General features: G+C 45.5%; 1 protein-coding gene across 1 annotated transcript in view; it reads left to right on the top strand.

Moving 5' to 3' along the window:
* The first annotated feature begins 18303 nt into the window (after positions 1-18303).
* The window catches only part of cep170ab (centrosomal protein 170Ab), a 20918-nt gene continuing 14414 nt past the window's right edge, over positions 18304-24807 (top strand). The window contains exons 1-8 of the mRNA XM_056280461.1: positions 18304-18408; positions 18528-18617; positions 19374-19452; positions 19673-19731; positions 20738-20900; positions 21817-21942; positions 22334-22795; positions 24235-24614. Coding sequence (XP_056136436.1) covers positions 18304-18408; positions 18528-18617; positions 19374-19452; positions 19673-19731; positions 20738-20900; positions 21817-21942; positions 22334-22795; positions 24235-24614 — 1464 coding nt within the window. The remainder of the gene's footprint in view (positions 18409-18527; positions 18618-19373; positions 19453-19672; positions 19732-20737; positions 20901-21816; positions 21943-22333; positions 22796-24234; positions 24615-24807) is intronic.

Genomic DNA, 24807 nt, shown 5'->3' with positions numbered 1-24807 from the left:
GACACTGTTGCGTAACCTCACATGAACAGGAACAACTTTTGGATCCGCAGAAATGTGAAATCCGGGTGAAAATCAGTTTAAACCGATCTGCTCCTTTTAAAAAATCTGGGTATTTTTCGGTGAAAATCGATAAAAAACCGAAAAAGTTGAGCCTTGTACATAAACTACATTAAATATGGGTTTTCCTTTATTAAGACAGTCGTGATGGACAGAAACCTCAGTGCGTTTTGTGTAATGAATTACTAGCAAACAAGAGCATGAAGCTGTCGAAGTTGAAGCACCATTTAGAAACAAAACACTCAGCTTAAGCAGAGAAACCAGTTGAGTATTTTCAAAGAAAACTACACATGCTGAGGTCATTCCAAAATGTGATGAAGTCTTTACGTTCTACGTAAGAGGATGTATTGCATGCATCTTACCACATAGCTCACTATACTGCAAAATGCAAGAAGCCCACACTATTGCTGAAGAACTACTACTACCAGCTGCCATTGACATGGCTAGAGAGGTGCTGGGTCAATCTGCAGCAGATAAGTTTTTTTTTTTTCCCTTTTTCTCCCCAATTCTATCTGGCCAATTACCCCACTCTTTTGAGCCGTCCTGGTCACTGCTCCACCCCCTCTGCCGATCTGGGGAGGGCTGCAGACTACCACATGCTTCCTCAGATACATGTGGAGATGCCAGCCACTTCTTTTAACCTGACAGTGAGGAGTTTTACCAGGGGAACGTAGTGCATGGGAGGATCACGCTATTCCCCCCAGTTCCCCCTCCCCCTGAACAGGCGCCCCAACCGACAAGAGGAGGCGCTAGTGCAGGGACCAGGACACATACCCACATACGGCTTCCCACCCGCAAACACGGCCAATTATGTCTCTAGGGACGCCCAACCAAGCAGGAGGTAACACAGGGATTCAGACTGATGATCCTCGTGTTGGTAGGCAATGGAATATGCTGCAGACAAGTTAAAGACCATTCCATTGTCCAAGGATGCCATAAGGAGGAGAATTCAAGACATGTCCGATGACATAAAACAACAGACCACAGCTCGCATGAGGACAAAGCAATACTATGCACTACAGATGGATGAATCCACAGATGTGGTATGCAGTTTTGCTGGTGTATGTGAGCCATGTGTGAGAACAGAACTTTGACAAGCAGTTTCTCTGCAGTAGAGAGCTTCCCACCACAACAACTGCACGGAACATTTTCAGTTCCATGGACTCCTACTTAGGCTCGGTGGGCCTGACCTGGGATATGTGTGTCAGGATTACAACTGATGGCGCAGCTGCCATGACTGGGAAACACTCTGGGGTGGTAAAAATAATTCTTGAAAAAGCTCCAAATGTGACATGGAACCACTCCTTTTTGCATAGTGAGGCCCTGGCAGCCAAGGATATGGTGGCAGTGCTTCAACACATTTTGAATGACATCGTGAAAGTTGTGAACTATATCAAACGGAGCCTCAAGATGTTTCCAGAAGCTGTGCCAAGACCTGGGCAGTGAACATTTGCAGGTACTGTACCATACGGAGGTGCGCTGGTTATCGAGAGGGATGAGTCCTCTCACGCATCTATGAACCGAGAACTGAAATTGCAGCTTTCCTCTCGGGAATACAATGCACCACTCACTAGCCTGTCTGATTATGACGTCTGGCTTGTACAACTTATTTATACTCATGGATATATTTGAGCAGTTGAACACATTGAACGTGTCTTTGCAAGGGTGATGACACAACATGTTTGCAAAATCCGAAAAAATCAGGGCTTTCAAAAAGAAAATGGCATTATGGGCAGGTCATGTTTCCAAAGGGAGATTTGATATGTTCCCCAGTGCTTGTCATGAGTTTAAAAACTTGGACAGTACAGGCAAAAATGCACTGAAGGAAAAGTTAAAAGCACATGTGAAGAAATTGCAGGAACGTTTCAATGACTGGTACGTGACCCCTTCGGAATCGAGATGGAAAGCGTCACGTTGCCACGCAATGAAGAGAATCAGTTGGTGGAGCTCTCAACTGATCAAGTATTGAAAAATAAATTCACTGAGGTTAGCCTTTCTCAGTTCTGGTGTAGTGCTATGACTTGGTATCCATCCCTCGCCACCCATGTGATCAAAATCATTCTGCCATTCAGCACAACCTATCTTTGTGAGATTGGTTTCTCAGCGCTGGTCCAGCTGAAGACAAAACACAGGAACAGAATGGACATTGAACACGGCCTTAGAGTTGCCTTGACTACCGTCATCCCAGATTTTGAGACTCTGTCAGGAGCAAAAAGCACCCCCAACTTTCCCATTAGTTCAACGCAGTGCATCTGTACTAAATTCAGTCCCATTGATACCCCCCCTAGTTTGTTACATGTTTGACCAGTTCATGTTGCACTGCAATAGGCCTATTTATTTGTATTGTAAAGATGGCCTGTTTTTTTTTGTTTGCTGCTCTGTTCATGTTTTGAACAGTGCATGATAGTATTGTTGAATGGTTCATTAATCATTTTGTAAAATAAATAGGGATGATTTGCAAGTTCCAATTATTTTGGGGTTGAGACTTAATGACCACAGACAAAAGTGGTCCTGGGTCTAAACCAGTTGAGAACCACAGGCCCAGAGCATCACACTCCCTCCACTGGCTTGTCATCTTCCCACAGTGCATCCTGGGGCCATCGCTTCTCCAGGTAAAGGGCACACATGTACACGGCCATTCACGTGATCTAAAAGAAAATAGGACTCATTGGACCAGGTCATCTTCTTCCACTGCTCCAAGGTCCAGTTCCAACACTCGTGCACTCATTGTAGGCACTTTCAATGGTGGACAGGGGTCATCACGGGCACTCTGACTAACTGGTCTGCAGCTATGCAGCCCCATATGCAGCAGGGCGCAATGCACTGTGTGTTGTGACACATTCCTCCCAAAACCATTATTAAAATGTTCTGTGACTTGTGACCTTATGTCGGTTCGGACCAGACAGGATAGCCTTCTTGCTCTCGTGCATCGATGAGCCTTGGGTGCCCAACATCTTGTTGCTGGTTTGTGGTTTGTCCCTCCTCAGATCACTGTCAGCGGGTCCTCAGCATTGCTACCCAGGCGCACCCTACAAGCCTTGCCATTTCAGAGATGCTCTGACCCAGTCATCTGGCCTTAACAATTTGGCTCTTGTCAAAGTGGCTCAGGTCTTTATACTCCTGCCCATTTCTCCTCCATCCAACACGTTGACTATGAGAACTGATTGTTTGCTTACCATCTATTCTACCCAGACTTTGACATGTGCCCTTGTTTGGAGATGATCAATGTTATTTGGTTCACCTGTGAGTGGTCATAATGTTTTGGCTCATCACTGCATAGCCTTAAATGATTCTAATAAGGCAATTTATGCTCTCTTAGGAACTTATGAGCTCCCCATCTCTGATCATCATTTAAGAGATGTGGGATTTGAATCTAAGATCAAATGTACAGTTAACTTGAACTATTAAGGGGCAATGAGCATGTGAACATGAAATCCCCTGACAAATACTGCAGCCATTCACGGCCTTAAACTGTGTGGGAGCCGACATGCTCTGCAGACATACATACACCCAAAGCATACATACATGCACACGCACGCACGTAAGCATACGCATGTAAGCGTGCGCACACACACCCACCCACACACACACACACACACACACACACACACACACACACACACACACACACACATGCGGAGCTGTGAGTTTTCACACAAATGTAATGTCAGACACAGGGGGGCCTCTTTACCCCATATCTCTCCAATGGAGATTAGGCTGGGCAGACACAGCTGCAGACGACCACCCACTCACACACAAGGCACACACACACACACACATACATACACACATACATACATACATACATACATACATACATACATACATACATACATACATACATACATACATACATACATACATACATACGACGATGTATGCACACACGCTCTTCAAACTCAAACATTTATCACACGCTTGCATCCACAACAAGCATCCACTCAGACAGGCACACACACACACACACACGCACACACACGCACGCACACCTACACCTACATCCCCTCACTTATACAAGCCCCCAGTGGAGACCTGCCACAGGAGAGATAGTGGAGTCAGAAAGACTAGAGACAAACTGTTGCTAGGATCAGCTGGTTTGGAAGGACATCCCACCTCAAGACAATGTGACTCCCCCATGGCCTAAGTTTTATCCTCCTGCATGTGAGAACACCCTACAATAATTCTGCAACACTGAAGCTACACACACTATAGCCACAACAGCATCACAAAGGGCTGGGCTGACCTTATATATAGTGATACGTCATGTGATAGGGTGCTATGCTGACCCTCAGTGACATAAAAACATATTTCCAACAGTGTCTGAACTAAATGGTGACAGTAAAAACATCAAAACACAGGGGCGTCTGGGTGGCGCAGCAGCCTATGCTGTTGCCTACCAACACAGGGATGGCCGGTTGAAATCCCCGTTACCTCCGGCTTGGTCGGGCGTCCCTACAGACACAATTGTCCGTGTCTGCGGGTGGGAAGCCAGATGTGGGTATGTGTCCTGGTCACTGCACTAACGCCTCCTCTGGTCGGTGGGGGCACCTGTTCAGGGGGGAGAGGGAACTGGGGGGGGGGGGAATAGCGTGATCCTCCCATGTGCTACATCCCCCTGGCGAAACTCCTCACTGTCAGGTGAAAAGAAGCGGCAGCGACCGGGACAGCTCGGAAGAGTGGGGTTAATTGGCCAGATACAACTGGGGGGGGGGGGGATTCTAAAAAAAAAACAACAACAACAACAACAACAAAAAATAAACCCATCAAAACACTAATGACAAAAGGACTCATTTCATTTTGGAAATTTCAGGTGAAAAAATCTCAGTGACAATTTCAGCACAACATAATCATCCGCTACGCCAACTCTTTTCCTTCTTCACTTTCGCCCTGTACGTTCTGAGCTGCAGCTGTATCAAAGACACTTCTTCTTCTCTGTCTCTGTCTGTCTAAAAATAAAGTCATTAACCTGCAGGTGGTGAAACTGGCGGCTAGCGTGACAGGCCCCGACGTCGTTGACTGACCCCTGACCCTGCGATCTGACTGCCTGCCACACTATTGACAGGACAGCGGCAGAATGTGTTTATTTCTGGGGGGGGGTACTTTTTCATCCTATGACGTTGGTCTCAACAAACAAGGCAGTCTCCGCCGTGTGTTTTCTTGACAGCACATAGGGAAACGCAGAGGTGTGATTGTCATGCATGTTTGCATATGTGTGTGTGTGTGTGTGTGTGTGTGTGTGTGTGTGTGTGTGTGTGTGTGTGTGTGTGTGTGTGTGTGTGTCTTCTGAATTACTCTGTTGCCAAGTGTGTGAGCGTGGGATGAGGTCTACAATGAGTATTGGATGCCTGTAAGAGGTGCAGACATGTAGCCAAAGCTTGGGACTTCCAGTTCCCTGAGATCAACTAGCAGAGTACTGCATGCAAAAACAGTGTGAGGGAGACCAGAAAAAAAGGGGGGGTGGAGAGGAGGTGAGAGAGAATGGGGGCAGCAGTGATAAAAGTCAGAGAGAGAACTTAGAGAGAGAAAGAGAGAGAGAGAGAACGAGCGAGCAAGAGCGAGGGTCTAGTCAGAGATGGGGTGCTGGAATAAGGATCATATGCTTCTGACAACTCTCATCAACTTGCAACACATCATGGGGCCGCTGCCACAACACATTTATTAGAGACAAAACACAGGCACGGGGATGGGGGTTGCATGTGTGTGTGTGTGTGTGTGTGTTCGTGCAAGCATGTATGTATGAGGGGGGAGCACATATTCTGTGGAAAACCGGTGTGTTTCTGTGTACGTTTCATTTCTGCGTGGGTGGTTGGGTGTAAGTGTGTGTGTGTGTGTGTGTGTGTGTCTGTATGTGAGCACATACTTAAACTAGCCTACACCTGAATGGCCTGGGGGTACGGTACTGGGGTTGTAAGAAGACAAACAGAGACACAGGAAGCCCCAGCCAGGAGCCCTGAGGACACACACACACATAGCCATCTATGCATACACACAAACACATACAGTACAAACGCCCTGCAACGTACCTATCCATAACCACATTCAGATCCTCCTTCTGTCTTTCAGACAGACGCCAGCTATCTCATCTATAAATTCTGCTCCTGCAACCCCCCACACCCACATAACTTAGCCAGTGCCTAAATACACCCACTCCAAACCAGCACACACACACACACACACGCACGCTCTCTCTCTCTCTCTCGCTCTCTCTCTCTCTCACACACAGGCCCAACCCACCCCACAAGCCCAGAGTTTTGTGCCAAGTTGGGCCTGGCATGATCCACTGAGGGGTGTCCTGAGGCAAGCCTTGCCAAGTCAAAGTCCCTTTCATGTTCAGCTTCCACACCCAGGGTAGCAAAGCTTTAACAAACAAAAACATCCAGCACACACATACACACTCATTCACCTACACACACACACACACACACACACACACACACACACACACACACACACACACACACACACACACACACACACACACATACACACATACACACACAGAGTTTTATTCCACGCTCAAGGTACACAGCCCGTAAACATCCACTGCACTTCAGTGTGCAAACATACTCAAAGCCACTAACACTCAAATCCAAAAACAAAGACTTAAGGATCTCCGCTGACAACATTTGTGAGTGTTTAGCGCTCGACTTTGGAATGTAAAAATCCTCCCTATGAAAAATTCATCCTAAAAAACTATTTCTGTTGGCCTTCATTAAAGCTTAGTGGAACCCAAAAATAGGACTAACTCCATCAGAGTCCGCACTAACACAAAGGTCTGATTAAAGTCACCTCTCTGCTGAAAATGGGGTGTCTGTTTGATATCAGCCAAAGTGTCACCTTAACAAAAAGACTCATACGGGACTCGTGAACTTGCAAAACCACCTGCAAGTAAATGCATGCCGGCAATCCTACACAGACTGGCCACGGGAAAACTACCTCACTACTGAGATGTCTCTTAACCACCACACACACACACACACACACACACACACACACACACACACACACACACACACACACACACACACACACACACACACACACACACAAATTACCCCCTGTCCACTACCCAGCCCCCAAACCTACCCGTGTGTGTGTGTGCGCGCGCGTGCATGTGTGTGCACGCATGCATGTACGTGCATATGTGTGAGGAGGGGGGCCTGGTAGTTTGGAGAAAGATGGCACAGTGCCAGCACACAGCCTGCTAAATACCTTTGTCTCCACAACACACAGGGACAAGGCAAGCTGCTGCAGGAAGACACATAAGAAAGGTTATGAAATATAACGCTGCACTGCAGAATATTTTTCCTCTTCAAAATGGAAAGGGAGTAGGTGGTTGCCATAATTAATGTTGTATTGATTCCCAGGCCAGATTACAATGGAGGCAGGGCAATAGAAAAGGGAGAGAGGTGTGTGACTCACTGATCGATTTAAAAGGTTATATTGGCCTCATTATCACACACGGTTAGACTGATGACAGTGCAAGTGTTGGGCTAAGATTAAGTTAAGTGTAATGTAATGAGGTCATATTATCTAGTGTAAATAAACAACTTGTAGAAATACTTATTATAATGGTATATAGAATAAATCACGTTAAAAGCATATTTACAATCATTTGTTCATATGCACAACCCAATAACAGTTGCGAAAGGCCTTCTCTCTCCCATTTACACAAAAAGCAGCCATTTACAACCCATCAATATTATTTCAATTATGTATTGATTTGCTCCCATAAACAACAACTATTTGAACTATATCACTGACATCATTCTGCCCATATAATAGTTACGAAAAGATACCCAGCCTTCGACTATCATTCCAGACATGTAGTTTGTGTGAGAAACCATCATCTGCTGTGTTTCTGGGCCATCCATAATCTGGAGACAAGCGACAGTGTCCCTGTGCATATCTTAAATTGTTTATCATGCAAATGATGGCACGCAGGCTGCTCTCTCCTCTAACGGCCCAAGGCTTCAGACCCAAGCCCCAGCTGCAGTCCTGACAGCCCCAGACTGCCCCTGCCGCATCTGCCCTAATGACTGAGACCCTGAGATACGGCTTCCTCCTCACACCTGAACGTCTTCAAGTAAGCCTCCAGCTCAAAACTCAGCTATCCCTCTGGTCTCAGCTTCCCGCCCGAGACAGACCCGTCTCACCCAGAAGCCTCCACTAGCAGACTCCATTCTACTGCCCTAGCCCTTGCAACCAAAGCTCTGGTAACATAACTCTCATCCAAGCTGATGCGCCGCTCGTAAAAAAAAAAAAAAAAGTTTCACATTTCAAATTATTGGATTCATTGACTCTTGCATGTACGGGCAGGGATGCTCTAATTTATTAAGACTGGTAAAGCGTTCTACTGGCTTATGCCCGAGTCCAAGTGATATAGGGCAACCCCAGTAAAGATGCAGTGAAGGGAACAGCAGTCACTGGGACACCATGTCCAGTGCCGGCTTCTAACTGAGCAGGGTGAGGGAACATGGCAGCTAGCATATGGGGCATAGGGTGGCGCGCTGGCAATGCCAGCCAGGATCCATCAATCTGAGAAAAAGAGAATGGAGGAGGGGTGAGTCACTGATTGGCTGTATGTGTGACTGATGTGCTGTCTGTCTCTCAGTGTGTCTGCATCATTCTGTCTCTCCATCATGTGTAGTCTCAATGTGCTATTCCTTTCGATCATCTCTGATGTACAACCTCGTAGTCTTCCTTTCATTTAAAGACACAGCGATAAAATAATTAAGAGAACACGGGGGAAATCGTGTTAAGCTGATGCAAACCACATTTATGATCAACTATTGTGTTTTAAACTTGTTATTAAGCAGTCACACGGACATCTCTTCATGCCATGCACAATTACATCATCTCTGCATTATCATACTAGGCAAAGCCGCTGACTCTTGCATGATGTCCAGCCATTAGGTCTAAAAATGAAGCTTAGCACACAGTGCTAGTGACCCTATGTTATCATGTCAGCTCCACTGCATGATGATCTAAATGAGGAAAGAAAAGCATGGTCGAATAACTGACAAAGCCTAGAGGGATGTCAGATGTGTATGCGTGTGATTATATGTGTGTGTGTGTGTGTGTGTATGTGTGTTTGCACATGCGCATGCATGCATGTAAGAAAATGCATGTGAACGAACAGGGCGGCTGTTTAACAAGCAGCATACAAATGAAAATGGAGAGCAGATATTCCCTATCACACAGCAGCCTCGCTAGCTACATAAGTAAAATACTGCATTTTGTTTGAATCCTATCTGCAAAGACACTACCAACTGTGCACATGTTACAAGCTGCCGAGCACTGCTTTCACCACAAAAACCAAAAGATCCAGCAAGCCCCGACGTCAAGTCTGTCACTCAGTAACTAAACAGATAAACACATTATGAACACATTCATAAGGAAAATTATTTACATTCGAATGGGCAATATGGGCAAAACGAGACAATCTCTGTAGAACCAGCCACGAAGGACAAATGCTTGTTTGCGCAGCGAGTCATGTTTTCACTACAGCCTCATTTAGCCGCGGTGGACGGCCAAACAGCCGACCAACTGCCTTAAGAAGTCCTTAATTAAGCAGATCAGGAAAAAAAACACTGACAATTAGTGGCTACGGGGTATCTCAAATAAATGCTTCTTCCTTGACAGTTTAGCATAATTATGCTCCATCCTATCGCTTTTTAATTTTCGCATCAAAGTGAGACTTTACAGGGACGTGTTTGAGGGAGGGAGAGAGATAGCAGTGAGAAAGCCACTGCGGGATAGAGATACATCAGTCACAGCCACATAAGAGAAGAGAGAATGTGGAGCTCGGAGAATGGTACACATCTGTGATGCAGCAAACAGACCAAAGAATTGCCTTATTTTCCCTTTTCTCTCTCGATCCCTCTCTTGCTTTCTCTCTCTGTTCCTCCTGTCTCTCTTTCCCCGGCAAACGTTTCACTTTCTCGGCGTCTTTTATAGAACTGCCACATTTAATGCGGGTTTGCAGCTCAGCTGACTGAGATACACGGTACCTAAAATGCAGTTGCAGACATTTCACATGGTGGTTATGCAGACTGGATATATGCCCACTACCAGTAACACAATGACTGCAATCTGAATTTTTTTGAAAAAAAAAAAAAGGGAAGTTTCCAATTATAAAGAATTTCCCTTGAACATCAGGAAGAGTTAGTTTTACTCCACTCTGTTAGCCCTCAAATCACATGGAGAAATAAAGAAGCGAAATCCGCAAAACTTTTGCTCCCTGATTCCTCACTGCTCGTTTGTTTACCCTGCATGGCAGCCATTTTGAGCCCCCAGCATGTTTACCTGTGATATTCTCCTGCTTGGGGATTATTCCTTGCTGAGGTGCAGATAAACAATCCTCGTCGTGTGGTGACACCTGAACGGCCACCTCCACAGGGTGGCAAACCCTCCGTGGATGCTGATGGTGGGTCCGGGAATGCAAGGATGAGGTGGAGACAGGTGAGGCGAGCGGGGAGGAGGGAGGCCTGTCCAGAGGCTTGTCCATACACAGGCTCCCGTGGCACTGCCTCCGCTTGTGCTCAATAAACAGCAGGATGTCAGCAAGTGGGAAGCGGGAGTGGCATTGGCCGCAGGTCAGCAAGTCCTGGTCCCCTTTCAGGGGCTCACCCTGGGCCACTCCCAGCTTGGGGGAGTGCTGAGAGTCTTCCTCTGGCAAAACACCCGATAGAGGCTCCGCTGTGTAGGGAGACACGAAGGCAAGCATGAGAATAAAGAACGGGCAATACTTCTTTCATGTTCAACCTTCATTGGAGAAAGGTAAAAGGGTCTATAACTTCTACAGGTGTGCAAATGAAACAGTGACAATAGGAGTGGGCACAATATTGAGAATGTGCAAACGTGCATGCTTAATGCAAGAGCAGCCAAAGAAAAGTTGTGCAGGAGGATGGCGGAGGAAGGGAAGATAAACATGACAGACTTCTTCTCAATGGTGTTATCTATGATTTCATGTGACCCGGTGAAAAGATTCATCCTATAGCTTGCCCTTCCCTTGTCGTTTCTGTCACTACTATGCATAAAACAAGAGACATTTGTGTATCACCCATGTGAAAATTTATCAATGTTACCATGTCAACATCGTCATATACAATCAGAGGGGAAAAAAACAATAGAAAGAAATAAAAAGAAAGAAAGGCACACACAATAGGCTGTTTCGATAAGGACTGACACCGTTCAGCTTTTGCTGGCAGCCGAACGATTAAGTTGCTTGACCCTCTTTATTGTGCTGCCAATCTCGCGTTTTTAATGAACCTAACACCTCTGAGAATCAAAAAATAGATTCTAATTTGAGTTCAAGAAGATTGGACCCCATTTCGTTTAAAGTGCTGGGATCTCGTGAACCGAGGTTAGACATTGAGGGGCGAATGTGGAGTAGGTCCCTGAAGTACCGAGCGAGAGCATTTAAAAGAAGTAATCTAGCCACGGTAAACGACATTCAGCGGCCCAACTGGGATGTTGAGATAAGATGTGATGAATTCATGCCGCTGGTCCAACCTTTAATTCCGTGTCGGGTCAGACGGGAAAGGCGGTGAGGGACTAGCTACATATGCAAGATAGGCCAATACTACCTGTATGGTTCAGCTGCATTAAATAAAAAATGAGGGACTTCTCCCTCTTTTTTTCCCACCTAAGCTTATCTTAATCAGCTTATGTTATGGACATTGCAGTACGAGGATATGCGGAAAGCCTTTTCTTTAAACCAAATAATCTCACTTCGGGTACAGGCAAGTGACAAAGTGAATAAGTTTGAAAATGGGAATGTAATCAGTTTTTTTTCTTCTTCTTCTTTTTCTCTCTGCACCTGTACTGCACCAGGATTTCAAACAGTAGCCTACACACTTGCATATCCCAACAGGATTACTAGTAGATCTATTTCAATGGTGATGGGGGGGGGGGGACACACACACAGGCCTGATAGTTTTTCCTCTTTATCTTATCATCGCTTTAAAGTCAGTGGATCAACAATTATCTGATCCACTTTTCCTTCTCACGATACACTAAGATGTACGGACACTGCACATTTTATTAAGGTCGCTCGTTACTGTAGCACGCTTGATCCAAGTGTGGATATGATGCACGCTTCAGTCTTTCGTTGTCTCTTATTAATTATTAATGTGGATGCATGGTAGCGGCTATTGTTTCCTTTGACATTTTGCACATTTTAAAACAAGCACAGGACAGGGCCCAGTGCAGTAAACACAGGGCCTAACGCAGGACCGGATCAGAAAACAACCCCGAATTATGAAACCTCTTCCAAACCTCTTTAACTTCACATAACGACAGTAAGACTATAGTCTCCACTGTCTGTTTGAACTATATTATGGTATTCGAGGAGGCTAAGCAGTTTGTTTTTGAAAGAAAAAAAAATCTTTTTTTTTATATTCATGTCGATGCTTTTCAATTCATAAAGGGAAATAATAGGGGTCCAGATATTTCTAAAAAAGGGACATCAAGGATTAGATCGCGCATTTCTAATTAAAACGAAAGGCTGCGTTTGGTCAATCTATAAAGTACTAGTTCAAGTTCAAGTTCAGAGGAGCTGCACCAACAATCATGTTGCGCCCCCTACTGGAACACTTGTCCACAACGATCCAAGAAACGCAGGCATGTGTTAGACGAGAGAGAGAGGATGACCGGTTTCAACCAATATCGGAACGGCGAAGGCAAATAACCATGCCGCTAGAAAACACCTTTACACAGCAGCCTGCGAAGTGCACATCCTGCCTCGTACACACACACACACACACACACACACACCTATTGGATCTGTAAAACGAGTCACCTTCTTATACTTTCTCTTTTTCAAGCGCGAGTGTAGCCTATGCATATTGACGTAACAGTGTGTCCCCGATGTATTCCGACGGTCAGCGAAAGGGGAACAAATAATAAAATAACTGATCCTCAAAATGTAAAAATCGGATCGCCTATTCGCAAAATAACCTGTCATGCGTCCGGCATCTCTATCAGCGGCCCGACATTTCATCACACGCACGCTATAAAAATCGACACCCCCCCCACACACACACACACACACACACACACACTTCTGTGTGAAACTATCAAAGCCCGAGTGAACTGTTTCCAACGGTTTCCCAGGAACACAATTCTGTCAAAAACCACCGTTTGCAAGAAAGCAAACAAACAAACAAACAAAATAATAAACTAGTATTATTTCCTACACGCGCTCGCGCCGACGGCGGCTGCGACGAGGAAATGTGCGGCACATAAACGATCCCCTACAGCACACGAGGTCTGCGACGCTATGGGCAGGCAGGCAGGCAGGCTCCGTATGTAAATACCACTTTCATGCATCGCTCTTCTCCATTTTAAACACGCCGTTTGACTAAAAACCCCGACGAGGGGCAAAACTCGAGGGAGATCGTGCCAACGTGTTGCACAATGATGTTGTTGTTTTTACTTCTTTGTCAATAAAAAAAAACTTGTGTTTCGAATGGGCAGCGGAGGAGCTCCTATAAGCAAAGGTCTCTCGCCTACAGCCTATGCATGCCCTTTAATGGTGAAACAAACCTTGAAGGGTAGACTACGCGAAACCATTCCGGCGATAGTCGCCAGTTTATCCTCAATACCGTCTCGCTAACACACTTTAAACCGGTGGAGTCGGCAATTATTTGAGGAAGAAAAAAACCAAAAAAACCTGTAGCCTTAGATATTAAGTTTGCATGTTATCGCTGCCCTTGGACAGCGGTTTGTCCGAAAGCGTGTCCATTTATTAGACTTGTGCTTCCTAAGGGAACTTGACCCCCGATATGAGTACCTTGTGCTGAAATGAGTAAATCAGGTAAAATTGGGTATTGTTGTAACTCACGCGAAAACTCCCGTTTGCTCAAGTGCTGGGGTTTGCCTTGCTTGCGGCGAGACATGTCGGGTCAGTGGCGGCTTTTCGGCTAAGTTCACATTGGGAAATCCGTCCCTACAAGGTAGACTCCAAAAGAAAAGGTCTTCATTGATGCGTCTGCCATCCGAATTATGAATTACAGATCATACAGAGGGTGCCGAGAGAGGTAGGAGCTGCGCGGAGGTCTTCATGACTTTTTTTTTCTTTTTCTTTTTTGTTGAGAGAGGGAGAGAGAGAGCGAGAGCGAGAGAGGGATGGGGGTACGGCTGAGCCCCCCTGAGCTGCAAGTTCAAGTGCGGACGTGACGTTTCTACGAACTTGAACGTCAGGAGATGGATGGACACAGGCATACAAAACATGGGCAGGGCGAAGCCGGGCAGTGGGAGGGGGAGATGCGATAATAAAACCAATGGACAATCATCACGGGCTACCTATGAAAAAAGGGAGACCCCGAAGACGCCAATGGACAGAGGGAGATCGAGGGGCTGGGCCAAGAAGACGGTGTGTGTGTGTGTGTGTGTGTGTGTGTGTGTGTGTGTGTGTGTGTGTGTGCGAGAGAGAGAGAGAGAGAGAGCGAGAGCGAGAGCGAGAGATCCAAGTTGTTTTATTACTTTAAAGAAGGCAGTGTGTCAACAGAGGACATCCGAAGCATTTTTTCTGGTTGAAATTTAATGGTATTCACATTTTTTTAGTAATATCTCCGCTTTGGCTTTTCTTTATCTTGCTTTCCTAACGAGTTTTTTTGAATGTGCGTAAAACTACATTTCAGACACGTTAACCATAAATAAGGAATACAAGACAGGGCAATAAGATATCTGCACTAATTCAGTATAGCCTATCACATTGAACCCAGATTTGGCAAATTTATGGACAGCTCCTATCGGAAAGGAAATAGGTCCTGCCTAATTAAGTTGCAAATTCATATATTGTCTGTAGGCCTACAGTGCAAATGTGTGACCATATAAAAAGGCTACTGAACAGATTAAGTAAAATATCACAAGTTGCATGCAAACACTTCATCAAATTCGTTTAATAACAGTGATTGTGGTATGTCTTTTTATTTTAATAAATGCGCGCTTTCATACACCGCATGGGTGGGTAGTCATCTGACGAATACCGAAATGTGAATAACTGATCTGGGATTGTTCAAACGCACCATGCATTGACAGCTCACACTGAAAGCCAAGAGCCTATTCATCAAACATCTTGACGTTGAAGCTGAACAAACCAAACTGCTGCAAAAAATAAAAATGGCCACCGGAAAAGGACGGAATCTGAATTACAGCGGTGAATATCGTAACGATCTGCAAAACTTCCGATTGACAGCTGCAGGTTGTATGCCCACAGCTTGATTGGTCCTTTTTTTTCTAAATACGTTTATAAATGGTTGAGCCATCATTGCACATTAGTGGACAAACTTGTTTCCAACAACCAAGGAGAGGCCACAACAAACACGTTCAGGATCAATGCAATCGCCTACATTGGTTAAAGCGATAGCCCTCAGTCACAGTCATAGAGCCTCGGCCTTAATAAGGGTGTGTGGGTGGCCCAGCCAGCGAATAGGCTCCTATGTTTAGATTCAATTATGTACTTTAATGAACCTGCACATCCATGGACCTCTCCGGTCATAATTATAAGAACGTTTTTAACATTAAAGACGCTAAGGGATAAAGAAAATAAACCAAACAAAATTGCCAAATGTCCTTGTCTGGCTGGATAAATTGGTTTCATTTGTATTGAGAATGACTACGCAATGAACTCAGAGAGGAAACGCTTACTAAGTAGTTCAATTTCACAACACACGTCTCAAGTGTGGAGTCGCCTACATCTCTTGTGTGATGTCTGTGACTACAATTTGAGAAATGCTGTACTCTTAGCCAAACTCACTAGGAGGCCTCTTCTCGTCTCTTTTAACATTTTTGAGTGATTTGGGGACTTCTTTTTCCTTTTTTTTCTTCTTCTTCCAGTGCATGTGCGCTGACTGTTGTGTAGTTTTATGATCGATCCAAGGTCCAGCGACTCGCCCGCGCCTCATTGGCCGATGGTGACATCTAGTGGTGTAACATGAGTATAACGCTACTACTAATCTGTCCTTTTAAAAGTAAGGCTGCGGTCTTTCTCTCGATCACGATATAGCAGAAATTAAATAAACGGTTGCGCAGCGCGGAGCAAACTGCCACCTTTGATGGTGTGATTGTGAATCAAAATAGCTCAAAACCGACCCACGACAACTTTATTCCAATTAGCACGTGACATGATAGCTTAACGCTGCACCCTACATTGGGCTAAGGTAAAAAAATGCAATTGCACAGCGGTTTTATTGGATGAGAAGGGTGTGAAAAGGGTTTGAGGGGTGTGTGTGTGTATAACAGCTCTTTTTTCTTCCCACCGTAAAACGCAGCTCAGGATCCACTTGGTGCCTGAAAGTCCCAGACTGAGGTGAGGCAGCAGGTATGTATGGTCCATGGTGTTCACTGAGGACCTCGCAGGGGCCTGCAGCAACATCTTCCCCCCCCCCCCCCACGCAAACAGAGCCGTGGTCATTTCCTAGCATCAAATCGCCTCGTGGAGCGCTACGCGGATGTTTGGCGCCACCACGAGGCCATTAAACAGCAGTGACTGGGGGACGTGGGCTGGGCAGTGAGGCTGCGGCGCCGTTCAAGAAACCTTGACGTATCGGATGCCGAATCTTGTAGATGCATGCTTGGTAAGTGAAATGCGACGTATTTGCTTTTTCCGCTGCCGATCACACCTTCGGTCGTTCGGTCACGCGTTTCCATCGGGAATCCGCGGCGAAACGGAGCATCGTAGTCGCTCGCCTGACATACCCTATGTCGTCCATAATGGCAGAGGCTGTGTGCGCCAGGCGGCTTCATAACCAGATATGTACATAACACATAAATACCGGGTAAATGTAACGATGATTATCATCGGTAATCCCGGGTAAGATGCAATTTGGCTGGCTAAATGCACTAAGTGGCTTCCCGATATGTGAAGGATCAATATCCCGAGCTGTAGATGATATATGTAGAAAACATACGTGCACTCACTTATTACATCGTTAGTGGTGAACGTGTTCACAAAACAGTGGGTTGTGCATTGTTGTTTTGCTGATTTTTTTTTTTGATGGGGGGGAATAGTAAGCCTAAATTTCATGGCCAATATAATTGATGTCAGATGCTATCAGAGCCTTAGTGGGCAAAATCGTCACTACTATAGCCAGTCTGGCCTGCCATCCTCCATAGGCCGCCATTGCCTGCGGTAGGAATTGGTATACTGACATTTGTAATGGCTATCTGTCTCCAAGTGAGAGTATAGAGGAGATAGTGGGTGGTCAAGCGTCTCGAGCGTACATGGAATCTGGGACGCCAAAGCCAGGCCGCTGAAAGGGTTAATCGGTACAGCTCACGAAAGGGAAGAGAGGTCTGTCATGTCCCATTTGAATTACAGAGTGTTCATGGACACACAACATGGCCACACAATAGTTAAATTTTACTAATTCAGGCTCCTGTGCAGCATGAGTCAGCAAGGCCTATTGGCTGATGCCCCCACAAGAGGAGGAAGGAGTCCCTGGATTCAGAGAGCCCATTTATATTCCTCTGAATCAGAACTCGGAAACAAACTATGAGATTATGAGAGCATCGTGAAGACCACATGAATGCGCTACAGGTCTTCCTGTCTGTCTCTTCAACCCATGAGTGTGTCGGCACATGTGTGTGTGTGTGTGTGTGATGGGGGTTCCTTGCCAGTCAGTGTATACTATTTGCGTCTAACCTTGTGCCTCTAATCCAATAACATTTGGAAGGCCTGATGCATGTGCCTGAGTGTCTTCTGCCTGAATGTCTTCCTTGCTTTAACCACATTACATATTCATTTTCTGATCTGTACTGTATGCCTCTCTTTAAGATGGCGTTGCACTGCATGTGGTGACCTGGTGATTCCACCAAGTAATTCTGTTTGGAAGTTCAGTGGGATGCCCCGAATTCTGTGAGCCACCATCCAAACCCTTTTATGAATGGGGGGAGTTTGTCTGTGTAGATAGGAAAACTAGTTTGCCAGTATAGTGAGGCCATACCTTGAAGTATTGCAACACACCACACACACACACACACACACACACACACACACACACACACACACACACACACACACACACACACACACACACACACACACACACACACACACACACACAGAGTAATAATGTAGGTCATGTTGATGTCACCACACACATTAAGTGTCAGACAAATAGACAGACAGACAGGAGGCATGCAGGCAGATAGATAGACATCCGACTACACGTCCTAATACTATTGTTGCCTTCAACAGAATGTGCTAGGGGTCTTAGATGAGCTAGCGAGGCTGCGATGAGTCTGACCTCCTGGTTCCTTGTAAGTGGTGGGGGGATCCGCCATCGCCTCCCCAGGGAGATGATCTTTGTGGGACGGGATGATTGTGAGCTCATGCTGCAGGTACAGTAACTCCACTGGGCTCAAACTATTCCAACTCATCCATAATCTGACATGATTATCATCTGAACAAGTGGAGATTATGATGGATTATAGCAATTGACTGGATTTGTGCAATTTAGTCTCGCAGTGTGGACAAACAGCACGCCGTCATCAACTATGAGCCGACTGCGGACGAGCATAAAGTGAAAGACCTGGGCAGTTTGAATGGGGTGAGTGTGCTTGATATTCAATAACAAAATGACTGTCAAGTCAAGTCAAGTCAAGTCAATTTTATTTGTATAGCCCAATATCACAAATTACAAATTACAAATGGTCGTCTTTACTTTTTCTATTTACTTTTTTAATTCATTAAAGTTCATTTTAAGAAATAAGGGATTGGGGGTGCCCGGGTCGCATAATGGTCTGTTCCGTTGCCTACCAACATGGGGATCGCCCGTTCGAATCCCCGTGTTACCGCCGGCTTGATTGGGCGTCCCTACAGACAAATTGGATGTGTCTGCGGGTTGGAAGTGGGTGTGGTTATGTGTCCTGGTCACTGCACTAGCACTTCCTGTGGTCAGTGGGGGCGCTTGTTCAGGGAGGAGGGGGAACTGGGGGGAATAGCATGATCCTCCCACGCGCTACGTCCCCCTGGCAAAATTCCTCACTGTCAGGTGAAAAGAAGTGGCTGGTGATTCCACATGTATCGGAGGAGGCATGTGGTAGTCTGCAGCCCTCCCTGGATCGGCAGAGGGGGTGGAGTAGCAACCGGGACGGCTTGGAAGAGTGGGGTAATTGGCCAAGTACACTTGGGGAGAAAAAAGGGGGAAAATGTTCCAAAAAAAAAAAAAAAGTCTTCATGTGCTAATACATCAAATAAATACTATAATTTGCTTTAGTTCTACAATGTTTATCATATGCATTTTGATGGATGTTTTGTTTTGTGAAAATTTGTTTTTCTAACCATATTTTGCATATTTTTGCAGACATTTGTCAACGATGTCAGAATACAGGAGCAAATGTACGTAACACTAAAAATTGGTGACAAATTAAGGTTTGGATATGATATCCTTTCAATACGGTAGTCATTGTTCTACCAGTCAGCTGCCTTTAAGTCACACAGTGCCATGTATATGCATACAACGACAACATCGTAACTTCATCTGGTCTTGGAAAGCTTTGAAACCTCACTGTGCTCTACCTGTTGCATAATAAATAAGGCTATCAGTTTGTGGTTCCAGTGACCGATTAGAGCTCATCTTCTTCTTTCCTTAACCTTCATCACATACCAACTTGTTCACTGTGGTGAGAGGAGAGCTGCATGTTCCTGAGGAAGCACTTAAGGTTAGTTAAAGCATGGGCGAAATGCTACTTTTCAAGATTCACAAATCGATTAATCAATCAATTTTATCTATACTGCACTTTATATAAATCAGCATGCAATGCAATGTGCTTTACATCAAGGGAAAGTGCCCAGATAAGGAGGCAATGATAAGATAAAATGAAAAAAAAAAGAAAATATCTGGCTAAGCAGATGTTCTCAGTAGGTATGTGTGTTGCTCATCTGGGGTTAGTGATCCTCCCACTCTGAGTCACGAATCCATTTCTTTTTGGGTGGGAATAACCCCCCCGCCTCCAACATCCGCTATTGTGGTTGTGTGCCTCGAACCCATTCAATCACTTCTTATAACCGTAGAAAAGTTAAGAGCTCATCTTTAAGTGCTATGGTCGTGAGTACTGCTGTGTTATTCAGCATGTTTCTGTTTGAAAATGTTATGAAATCTCCACTAGGGCATCTGGGTGGCATGGCGGTCTATTCAGTTGCCTGCCAACACGGGGATCACCGATTTGAATCCCCGTGTTACCTCCAGCTTGGTCAGGTGTCCCTATAGACACATTTGGCCATGTCTGCAGGTGGGAAGGTGGAAGTGGGTATCTGTCCTGGTCGCCGCACTAGTGCCTCCTCTGGTCGGTTGGGGCACCTCTTCGGCAGGAAGGGAGGACTGGGGGGAATAGCGTGATCCTTCCACGCGCTACGTCCCCCTGGCGAAACTCCTTGCTGTCAAGTGAAAAGAAGTGGCTTGCGACTCCACATGTATCAGAGGGAGCATGTGGTAGTCTGCACCCCCCCCCCCGGATCGGCAGAGGGGGTAGAGCAGTGACCCGGACGGCTTTGAAGAGTCGGGTAATTGGCTGGATACAATTGGGGAGGGGAAAAAAAGGGGGGGGGGTCTCCACTAAACAACTCCAGGCTTCATTTCTGTCTTTTCAGTAACGTTTCATAATCCAGTTCAGCATTATCCCCCAATCGTAACTCTCCGCATTGTTGTGAATGCCCTTCACCGTTTAGCATGAGAAGTTCAGCAGCCAGCTCCAGCTCAGCCAGAAGAGGGCTCCAGATGGGGACATCTCCAGATCAATGGAGGTCAAACCCTCCGAGGTTGCAGGAGCATCATATGAGGGGGCCACAGCCAAGGTCCCTGAGGCCGGCAAGGGGGAGGACAAGATGATAGGTGAGAGTTTTCAAGAGAACAGCACAGGGAGCACACGCTGGGTAAGACTATCCATGACTCTGCACCTGCAACCAAATTGGGCGGAAGAGGTGAAAATTCTTCTTCTAAGGTTTTTTTCCTTCCAGCCAGCTGCAATACAAACTAAAGCAATCAATTAAAATGTAGATGTATAATTTAGAGTAAAATTAAGCTAGTCTGAATGTCCTTAATTTCTGTAAAAAAAATATCCCATCTGTGCGTCTTCCCTTCCTTTCGCCTATATCAGGGTAGGTAGATATGTTTCCTCGACATTTGGTTTATGATAGATTTCTCACCTTGCTTCCTTAAGTTTTTTGCATTAGACACAAGACACATCAGGGCTGTGGTCAGCCTACTGCAACAGGTGGATCTTTTTTTTCCCAAGAATTAGATAGACATTTTTATACAGAACACAGCATATACCTTATGCAAGATGACCTTTGACCTGCCATGGCTATGAATACACTTTACTTTATAACACTGGTCCTCAGTGAGGACAAGGACCAAACGAGCTGCCAGGGCAACCTTGAGATGATATGAAAATACTGAAATCTTAGATTATGAAACACCAAGACATCGGCAATTATCAAGCTAAATAAACAGCACAAAGCAAGCAATTCGTATTTTATACAATATAATAACCTTTTAACTTTCTGTAGATGTCATGCTGTCTTCGTTATGAATGGAGAAAAGGAACTAAATGACCTTTGCTTGTGCTCTTATGGAGTTAAATAGAATAAGCTCGACAAATTGTATTGGATTATGTAGAGATGGAGTCGCAATGATAGCAGGTGGCATGTTTCCTGTGGGGCCCTGGAATATTATTGGAATATTTATGGATGAAATGGGCTGAATCATTGCAGATATTAAGAGTGCCAATGACGACTGTTTTTGCCAGGGGATATAGGACAGATGCACAGGGGAACACCGCTGTATGGCCAGCCGGCCTGGTGGGGAGACGGAAACGCTGACCAGCACCCTAGTAAGCAGGATGGACGGAGCTCAGACAGAAAACCAGAGACAGGTACATGCAAAAGTCAATATAATAGGGTTAAAATGGCGGTCTAGTGTTTGGCACTGGTGCCTCCTGCCTAGTTCTGGTTTCAACTGCTGCCCTCCTGTGTAGTGTCAGGATGTTCCCACCATCAATATGCCTAACTTAGATGGTATACTATGATTAAATTAATTAAATGATTGATCATATGATTGAATTTAAGCTTTTGGTCACAGAATCTGCATACTTGACTCTAAATAAAGCTATTTTTTTATTTTGTATGGGCAAATATAGCAGGGAAAATCCTCATCCCTTCCAGCAATTTTCTGTTAACTTAAAATACACAGAAAGATATAGTAAATATCCTCTTTAAAATAAGCTTTTCTGAAATGTACTACACATTTTGTATTAAAAACTGCAGATAGCAAAGACCCCAAGAGGAGCACCGAGGCTCCAAAGAGTGGCATGGTAGGGCCCCCTGGTCAGGAGCCAAGGTACTTTGAGATCCCCACCAAGGATAACCAAACGGTGGCTAAAGGTACTGGGGAGACACCCTGCCAGGACACAGAGACTGGTGGCGCTTGTGCTCCAGAGCCTTCCCATGGCCATGCCTCCTTTACTATTGAGTTTGATCCGGGAGCATCGGGTAAAGTGACAGTCAAAGACTGCGTAGCAAAAGTGGCGCCGGAGACCAGGTCCCGCCCAAAGAGAGGTGTCGGGGAGGAACTAAGCCCGCTTCAGACGGCCATGGTGGCGGCAGAGGTGAAAGTTGCTGATTGGTTGGCCCAAAATGAGCTTCCATTGGCTCTTAAGGAGACAGTTGCAGAGGATGATGGGGAAAGTGTGAAGAGTGATGTGCCTGTCCAACTGAGGAGTCTTAAAGGTATGTCTCTGTGTTCTTGTGTGTATGTCTATATCTGCCTTGCATTACGGGCATGAGGGGCCTGATGAACTTATTCTGAAAAATCAGTCTGCTCAGTGTATTTTTTTAACAAGATCAAAATTTGGATTCACAAGCAAGCAGGAATATGTTATTTCGTCTATCCTGCCCCCACCAATTCTGTATCAGCCACCGTTAAGACCTGATTATTTCAGCATGTATCTACTTGCAATTCTACCTTTTTTACCAATAAAAATGAGACTATGTACGTCAACAGATCACAACAAATCCTTTCAGAAAAGAATAATGATGGATGAGCCCTGGTGTACCTCACAGTATTATATCATTGCTACTCTCGAGACATTTTCACTCTTGTGTCTGTCTGTATTACGTCTATTTTTAACATCTCCTTCCTCCCCTTTCCATCCGTTTCTATATCTTGTAACAAGAGCTGAGCGATATGGAATATATTATTGTCAGGATAATCATGGGGACATTTACACAATATCAATATATCTCAATATCTGCTTACATATGAAAAAATACCAACCCCCCCACCGACCAATCAACTGGCCCCAGGCCCCTCCAGCCTCCTCTCTCCCCTCACCCTCTCATGTAAATATTGCTATCTGTATATGTACATGGTAATAAAAGAATTTCTGATGCTGATTTTAAGAATCCAGCTGAGATTCATCACATTGAACTGTTTGGTAATGTGAGATGCAATATCAAACCAAAACTAGTTTTCAAATGATACGTCCTCACATATTTCAGATCTCATTTTGTGAGAAATCTTAGGGAATAGATTCTCACTATCATTAACCTAGACAACGAAATTGTGTATCACGATATCACAGTATCCAAATTTCATTACAATATAATACCACTGAAAGCTAATCAAATATAATATTGAAGAGGCATCCGGGTAGCATAGCGGTCTATTCCGTTGCCTACGAACACAGGGATCACCAGTTCGAATCCCGTGTGCCCTCCGGCTTGGTCGGACATCCCTACAGGCACAATTGGATGTGTCTGTGGGTGGGAAGCCGGATGTGAGTATGTGTTCTGGTCGCTGCACTAGCGCCTCCTCCGGTCAGTCGGGGCGCCTGTTCAGGGGCGAGGAGGAACGGTGGGGAATAGCGTGATCCTCCCACACGCTATGTCCCCCTGGCGAAACTCCTCACTGTCAGGTGAAAAGAAGCAGCTGACAACTCCACATGTATCGGAGGAGGCATGTGGTAGTCTGCAGCCCTCCCCAGATCGGCAGAGGGGGTGGAGCAGTGACCGGGCTGGCTCGGAAGAGTGGGGTAATTGGCCAGATACAATTGGGGAGAAAAAGGGGGAAAATTAAAAAAATATATATATGTATATATAAAATTGAAGTATTGCCCAGCTCCACTCATCCTACTTGTGACCAACTCTATTCACCTCTGTTCCACCAGGCAGCAAACATGAAGATGGGACCCAAAGTGACTCAGAGAATGCCCTTGGAGAACAGCGTAGGGCCGCTGTGCTAGAGGAATGCTCACGGGGGTTGTGGGGTGGGCCGGGGATGAAGATAAGGGAGGGGCGGGCTAATGTTCCCGAGGGGCTTTTCATAGAAGAGGACAGCCCTGCACGCCGTCACAGATCTGCCACCTCCAAGTTGGTGGGAACAGGAAGCGAACTTAGGGAAAAGCGACCAGGCTCAGCACCGTACCAGAGTACTAGGCACAGTGAGGGCTATCACCATGTAGATGACCAAAGTGACAGGGGGACCTACACAATTGAGTTGGAGAACGGCGATCGTGAGGAGGAGGAGGCAAGGAGAATGATTGACAAGGTCGGAAATATTTGCATGACTTGATGTGAGGTTCCACATTTTAGCTGTGGAAATGAGTCCGCTAGTGATGTCACTGGCAGACAATCCATGAAGCACCGCTTTTTCCTATACAATCAGCCTATTTTGTTGCAGCCCACCAGAGGTACTGTCAAACCAGGGAGGGTTGTAGTTTTCACAGAGTGTTTTCCGTTGG

The sequence above is a fragment of the Lampris incognitus genome, chromosome 5, assembly GCF_029633865.1.
Source record: "Lampris incognitus isolate fLamInc1 chromosome 5, fLamInc1.hap2, whole genome shotgun sequence".
NCBI classification, from domain to species: domain Eukaryota; kingdom Metazoa; phylum Chordata; class Actinopteri; order Lampriformes; family Lampridae; genus Lampris; species Lampris incognitus.
The sequence above is the reverse complement of the archived record's forward strand: the minus strand, read 5'-3'. Positions and strand labels throughout refer to the sequence as shown.